Raw genomic sequence first — 7,368 nt, forward strand, 5'->3', positions numbered from 1 at the left:
GTATGTGATCCCCACTCAAGTGTTTGTCTTAGGGTGCCTGAGGGGTTCCAAACCCCAGGTTAGTGTTCATTGGCATTAACACTAAATTGAAAACCCCAGTATGTTGGGACAACAGCCTATAGGATTATATTTATGTTTCAATAAATATTTTGTGAGAAGGCTTTAATGCCTTAAAAGGAAACTGCACATAACCCTTGGAGTACACTGTAATATTATCTCCATTATGTCTGAATGTGAACTCGTACAGACTGGGCTCATGTGAGCAATTCAAAGGGTTCAACCTGCTGACATGCTTGACAGCTGACGGTGGCTGTGCTCTGCACACAATGATGACGAGGCCACAAAACTCCACTGTTGATGCCAACGTGCAAAAGAAGCCTCTGGCACCATCTAGCGGTGAAGGAAATGCTTCTCTATCATCATTCCAGCAGCATTTCCATTCCTTTTATGTGAATATTTAAAGTTCCACTGTGAACAGTGAAAAAAAAAAAAAAACAGGCCTTGCCTTGCCATGAGTGTGCACATTGGCTGCCACTAAGCTGGAGATGATTAGAGATTGCTCTGTGACCTTAATCTGCTTAATTACATTATGGCAGCTAAAAGGCTCTTCCAAGTGCACCGTCACTGCCTTTGGCTGAGGTGGCACGGAGCAAACAAATACAGAGGACAACTACACTGTTCTCCTGCAGCCGCAAGAAGTCACTCAACTCCGGAAGAAAGATTGCAGTAGGAGATGTTTGCCAAACCTGTGAGTATACTAGTTTTCTAGTTTGAGATTGCTCAGTCATTAGTTTGAGGGACACATAGTGAATGTGAGGGAACATGCATGAAATACAGTATGTAAGGTTCAAGGTTCAAGGTTCAAGGAGTCTTTATTATCCCCGAGGGGCAACTTGTTGTGCAGCAGCATGTAACACACAGGTTATACAACACAACAGCCATACATCTAGAGACAAAATAAATACGTACTACACGGAAGACCACACCTCACATTGACTTATTAAAAAAGCCTATAGCAGCAGGGACAAAAGAGTTTTTGTGTCTGTTTGTCCTGCATTTAGGCAGACTGAATCTGCGGCCAGACGGCAACAAGATGAAGCAGCTGTTCAGGGGGTGACTGAGGTCGGCCAGGACTGACTCGGCCTTCTTCAGGGACCTTGTCTAAAGCAACTGCTTCAAGCAAATTACCCTTGCAGTTGGTTTTGATAAAAGAAGTGATGTAAATATTATTTAACCTCTGTATTTTTGTAGTTGTAAGAGGTCGTAAACGATGCAACAGTTGCCACATTGTAGTATTCTCTGTCTCAGAGAGGTTTTGGTATCACTTCCTAACACAGATTACTTTATATATGAAGGGTTTATGAGTAATAATCCTTTTATTTTTGATAGTGCTTGTCTACACACACACACAAGGTACGTAGACAAGGTTACTTGACAGACCAAAAAGAAAAGGTAAACACATAGGTGCATGTGGCATAGGCAAAGCAGGAGAGGTGGGCAGTGGGAATGAGGGAAACTCTGGGAACGTCTGTTAGGAAAAGGCAAGTTGGAAGCGGTGAGTTTGAGGGCCCGATTGAAGGATGGGAGGGTGCGTGTCTGTGTGATGTGGTGGGGGAGGGCGTTCCAGACGGTGGGTGGGGCTGCTGAAAAGGCTCTGTTGCCCCAGGTCCGGAGCTTAGTCCTGATGGTCCAGAGTATGTTGGTGTAACTAATGGTAACATTAATAATTTAATGATTTATAAAACAGTAACAAGCAAATATTACAATTTGCGAGAGCAACTTTGGGTTGTGTCCGACATCCCTCGACTTTATGTTTTAGGCTATAGCTCTTTAATTCATCACAAGCAGTCCTACAAGGGACTGTTCAACCTAGGGCTGGCCCATATCAGTATATGAGGACAGATATAGTGTTACATTTTGGATATATAGATATGTATATATATATGTATATAATCAAAGTCATTTGTGATTTATTATCATTTTGCTATAGAGTAATTGATCCCAAAAGTCTGAAACTGTCAATATCTTTTCTACTTTGCTGACGTTTACAAAACCGAGCGTGGATTATGAATCCGCGCACAGTTTATTAAACCGAGGTAGCAGATCTGTATTCTGTGCACACAATAAAAAAAAATTGTCAGCTGACACCAGGGTGGCTCCATAGGATAGTTATAAGTAAAGTAAATGTATATCTATAAGTAATTGTAAATCATCAGACATACAGCCCATGATCCCTACATTTTATAGATAGATAGATAGTTACTATAATGATTTCGTACATGGTGATCAGCAACCAAATAATGATCAGTTGGAAGTTGCTGCCTTTTGCCTTGGTGTGACCTTTCACTTGTTGCAGACAATACAAAGGTAGAGTACAGTAACGTTAAAATAGATTTCATAAGTCAAGTTTGAGCTCAATGTTTTTTATGTAGATACACTGCATCTAATTGCCAGATTTCCCGTGTCCTACCTACAATTCATCTGGATGGACTCCTTCAAAATTAAGTCATTTTTCTGAGTTCCACACTCTGGCCTCTGTAGGGCAGAACAGCTCACCGACAGGCGGACTGACTGCTTGTTCGGGTGGCGTCATTTTCTGTAGTCTGTGACCCAATGGATAAATTGGGTCTCCAACCCGACGTTAATGAAAGTGTTGAGAAATGAAAACATCTAACACGCATTTTAGATAAACGAGATGAGAGAACATCCAGGTCTTCTTAGTACTTGCTCCGCGCAGTTAATGTCAGGACGCAGGGGTCTTCTACCCGGACGTTATGGTAAGAAAATATTGTGATTGGGTCTATGGTTCCTCCTGACTCTCTTGTGTGCAGTTAATTTATTTAAAAAGTGATATTTTGCTCTCAAATTTCTTTTGCTTGAATCATTTGGAGACCTGAAGGCGTAAAACTGCTTTAGGAAAAGAAAAAAAAAGATTAAAGATGTGTTTGTACAATATTTAATTTTTCTTATTGCATCCTGGACCCAGACTTGGGTCATGATGATAATGATGATGATGTTGATGACGACGATGATGATGATGATGATGATGATGATGATCCATCTCAAGACCATTAGTAGGGGGGGTGCAGACCTCCAGGTTTGGTCCAAAACAAATTGGTTAACAAGACTTGAGGGCTGATTGTAGCGAGTTAACTATTTAATAATTACATAATAACAATACACAATAATATTTATAACTGCAGATAATGGTTTTTAGGAAGTCCATATGACCCTTTATTGATGACTTAGAAATTTTAAATAAGCTAAGTGGTCTGCAGTTTTAAATTTAAATTAGTAGTTATTATTAAAAGTAACAATGCAAAAATAAAATAAAAATGATTAAAAGTAGTAAATATTAAAAAGAGGACAAGGGGATTTTTCAGTACCTGGTACTGAAGCCTTTCATAGAATATACCTTGTTACAAAGTGGTACTAACATTATTCATCTTGATAATAGTCCTTTATGCTTTATGCTTTTTCATTTTGCAGTATGAAAAACCGATTTCTATGCAGAAACAGAGGCCTTGTTATTCTTTCAGTGATATTGATACAAGTCACTGATGTCTCTTTTGTGCAGGGGGCTCCCCAGAGAGGAGAAATGTTGACCATCCAAGTTAAAAATACCATGTTGCATCTGAACGGTCAAAACCTCAGACTGGCAGCTAAAAATGGCCGCAGCTCTAAAACACCTGGCCTCCATCTGTCAGCGACCCACGGGAAGGAGACCGCGGGTCAGCTCGTGGTCTGCTCGCCGACCCGGGAGGGCACGGCACAGTCGGTCGTGTTGCTGCCCGAGGCGCCCAGGCCTGACGCGGACAGGGAGGCCCAGAGTCAGCCAGTCAGGCGACCGCTGAAACTCACCCCGCTGGAGCTGCCGGAGGAGGTGAGGGAGGCTCAGAGGCAAAAACTTCTGTTTATCCAGCAGGAAGCCAAACCTGCTTCCTGTAGGCTAGATGTGACGGCGAACGAGCCCCGTACAAGGAAGGTGAAATCCTGTGTGAGGCAGAGATTGGTAAAAGCTCCAGCCGGCCCTTCTGTTTCCACTGAGCCCCTCAAAGCCCAAAAGCAAAACCCATCCTTGCGGCCCCAGCTGACACGCTCCGTCCCCGTAGAGCACAACGGACGCTGGCCTCTGGAGGATGTGGTGTGTCGAGGTACGCCAGCTCCCATGTGCAGCAAGCCTGCCCCTCCTTTACTCTCTCTCCGAGTTAAAGCTCTGGCCGCACGTGGCGCAGAGGTGGCACGCCAGAACCCCAGCACCCTCCAGGAAGAGGTGGGGAAGAGGAGGCTGAGGCTGCAGAGAGCACAATGCCTAGTAGAGGATCAGTGCAACTCAAACACGCCAACAGGGGGATTATGTGCAGATAAAGGCAAGCCGGCCCAAGGTGTCCAAAGCAAAGGGCAGCGGGCGGAGAGGGAGAGGGCTCCGAGAGTCCTGCCGCATCCTGGAAAAGGCATCAAAGAGCCTCCTGCAGCCTCCTGGGATCACGGACGTGTCAGTCAGCAAACTGCAAGATGCACTCTGAATCAGAAACCCACTGAAGGCGGGAGCGGTGAACACACACTCAACGGTGTGAAGACAAGTGCTTCTAAAGGGAGTAGGGCTGGGTGTCGCTCAAAAGGTTTCGATACCAGTACCGATACTTTGAGACTGGTTCCTGAATGATACTTTTTTCAACACTAAGTTTAGGAAATCCCATCCATCCATCCATGCATCCATCCATCCATCCATCCATGCATCCATGCATCCATGCATCCATGCATCCATCCATCCATCCATCCATGCATCCATCCATCTGTCCATCCATCCATGCGTCCATCCATCCATCTATCCATCAATCCATCAATCCATCCATCCATCCATCCATCCATCCATCCATCCATCCATCCATCCATCCATCCATGCATCCATCCAGCCATCCATCCATCCATCCATCCATCCATGCATCCATCCATCCATCCATCCATCCATCTGTCTATCCATCCATCTTTGTCCGCTCAGCCGGTGTCAGGTTTTGAAGCAGCTCCATCAGGGGACCCCAAACTTCCCTTTCCCGAGCCACATTAACCAGTATATATATGTAAATAAAATACAACATTACTCATTACAACACAACTCTTTTTATTTAATTGTCAGCGCCTACCAGGTGAGGCCCGTCTGTGTGCAGGTTTTCCTGATGTCTCTACAACGTGTAAGAGTAGAAGCATGCTGCATGCTTATTGGCTCACTGACGCTAAGGAAATTGACCTCTCAGGTATTGCAATTTGGTATTATTTGGCGTTTTTTTTTATACTTCTTACAATTTGGCATTTTGGCCGGTACAGAAAAAGAATCAAATTCAGTACACCAGCCCTATACTGGAGCTTAAAGAGGAAAAAGCCTTGATCACAGTCGCTCTGGAAAGACTCAGACTGTTATCACATTGGATCTTTCACTTTGGCAGCTCAGGACTTTGTGAAATGATGTCATGCTTCGAGATGCTATCGTGTCATGAGGAGAGCCAGTATCCCAGTTTGGAAGTCTACTAACCAGTGATGTGAAAAATACATAGAACCAAATAATGTAACTTTTGGTTGTTTGGTAATTTGTGTCTGTTTTGTTTCGCTTATCTTGTTTGTATATGTGCAATGTTTTTTGTGGTATCTTGTTCAGGACCCTCTTCGAAAACGGGATGGTACATCTCAAAGGGTTATCCTTATAAAGAATTTCAAAGATAATTTACTTGGCAGGTGAAAAACCCACGTTGAACCCAGAAAATGCTTTCTAAAGCTGTGCCATTGTGAACTGCTTTACACACACAACAACAACAGCTCAGTCTGCAACATTGAGATGTATACAGTGTATGTATATACATGTTTTGCATGAACTTTTTAAATGAAAAGCCACATAGCGTATTGTCGTGAAATCCCTGAGGAGGTGTGTTTTCACTAACCTAATATCGCTGGCGCAAAGCCAGACTGATTTCAAGTTTATTAATGGACTTTTCCCCGGTGTTCCCGAAATAGAAAATAAATAAATGGATGTGCAACATTTCATACAAGTGTGTGCCAGGTGACTCTAAGTTATGGATTGTCCCATTTCCCAAAGCTATTCCCCTGATCAGAGTACGCACTGATTCAATTAGGTGAAGCAGACCGCGCACAAAGCAAAGGCTGCTGGCACACCCCAGGGAGAGGTAAATCACTACGGGTGAGCCCAGATAATGAAACTGCATGCAAAGTCCTCAGAGAAATAAAGAGTTGGTATGATCAGTTATTTAACAGACACTTAGTGATTAGTCTCGCATCGCTGGCTCCCCCCCCCAGATATACGTTCTATAGGAAGGAAAAGAAAACCAATCCCAATCATCTCGGTGGGCACGGAGCTCTGGATGCAGCGACCATGGCTCTGCAAAACAGTCGCATACAATTTTAAATGAAGTAACAGAAGAATACGGTAACCTGAGCTATTTCAACGAGCTAGATACATGGTTGAATGGCATTTGTTCTCACCGTCTTATCTTATCGACATGTGTACTCCGTCCACAGCAATCCCAACAATCGGACCCAGAACGTCCCAGTTAGTAAGTCGGAGAGTAAATAGGCCTGTGTTCACAATTTTGTTTTTACAACTTAGTTTTTTTTACAGTATATATTATATATACAATTTTTTTAAATCTCATTTCATTTTAGGAGCCGACGCATCACAAACACCACTACTTTCTTCTGTGAGTTTTACACATAGACTGTATAAACTAGATTTAAAGTGCTCCAAGCTCTCCCTTCTCTTCACGGAGGCCTCTATGTTTACAGGCCTGTGGTGATGCACAATGTGCTGTAGGTATCAAAATAAAATCTGTTTGGTTCTGCCAATTTGTTTCGCTTTGTTCATGTGTGGAATAAACAATACCCTTCGTGAAAAAAAAAAAAAAATCCTGCCAGAGAATCCTGATATCAATTCTAAGCTAAAAAAAAAAAAAAAATCCGGATTCATTTTTTTTGCCCGAATCGTGCAGGCGTAATAGTAAATGCCGTAAACATATTTCAATCCAAATGTTTTTTTAAACTTGCCATTTTCAGCATGCTACCTCCAAGGCTGTTGTTGCGTCCCGTAGTGAAGGGATTTTGAGAACGGCAACACACACAGGGCGAGGGGCTGGATGTCAGGCTTTTTCCTGGAAATGTACTTCCATTGATCCAGACTAGTTACTGATTGACCAGCAGCTAATGAACATCCTTGTTATTTTCAGTTGAATGCTATGATGCATATGTATACATTTTATATCATATAACCCATTGATAATAAAAGAGTTTTCTGCTTGTCATGTTTAAAACAGGGCTAATTATTAGTAGTCGTTGGTTCATTTCTGGCTTAGAAAAAAGCAGCAA

At 42.8% G+C, this 7,368-nt stretch overlaps 1 protein-coding gene across 1 annotated transcript; it reads left to right on the forward strand.

Moving 5' to 3' along the window:
• The first annotated feature begins 550 nt into the window (after positions 1–550).
• LOC116701246 (uncharacterized) lies at positions 551–6,230 on the forward strand. Its single transcript, XM_032534848.1, has 2 exons — positions 551–748; positions 3,578–6,230. The coding sequence occupies exons 1-2, from the start codon at positions 734–736 to the stop codon at positions 4,664–4,666; spliced, it is 1,104 nt and encodes a 367-aa protein (XP_032390739.1). The 5' UTR covers positions 551–733; the 3' UTR covers positions 4,667–6,230.
• The last annotated feature ends 1,138 nt before the right edge of the window (positions 6,231–7,368 follow it).

Source organism: Etheostoma spectabile, chromosome 14, assembly GCF_008692095.1.
Source record: "Etheostoma spectabile isolate EspeVRDwgs_2016 chromosome 14, UIUC_Espe_1.0, whole genome shotgun sequence".
NCBI classification, from domain to species: domain Eukaryota; kingdom Metazoa; phylum Chordata; class Actinopteri; order Perciformes; family Percidae; genus Etheostoma; species Etheostoma spectabile.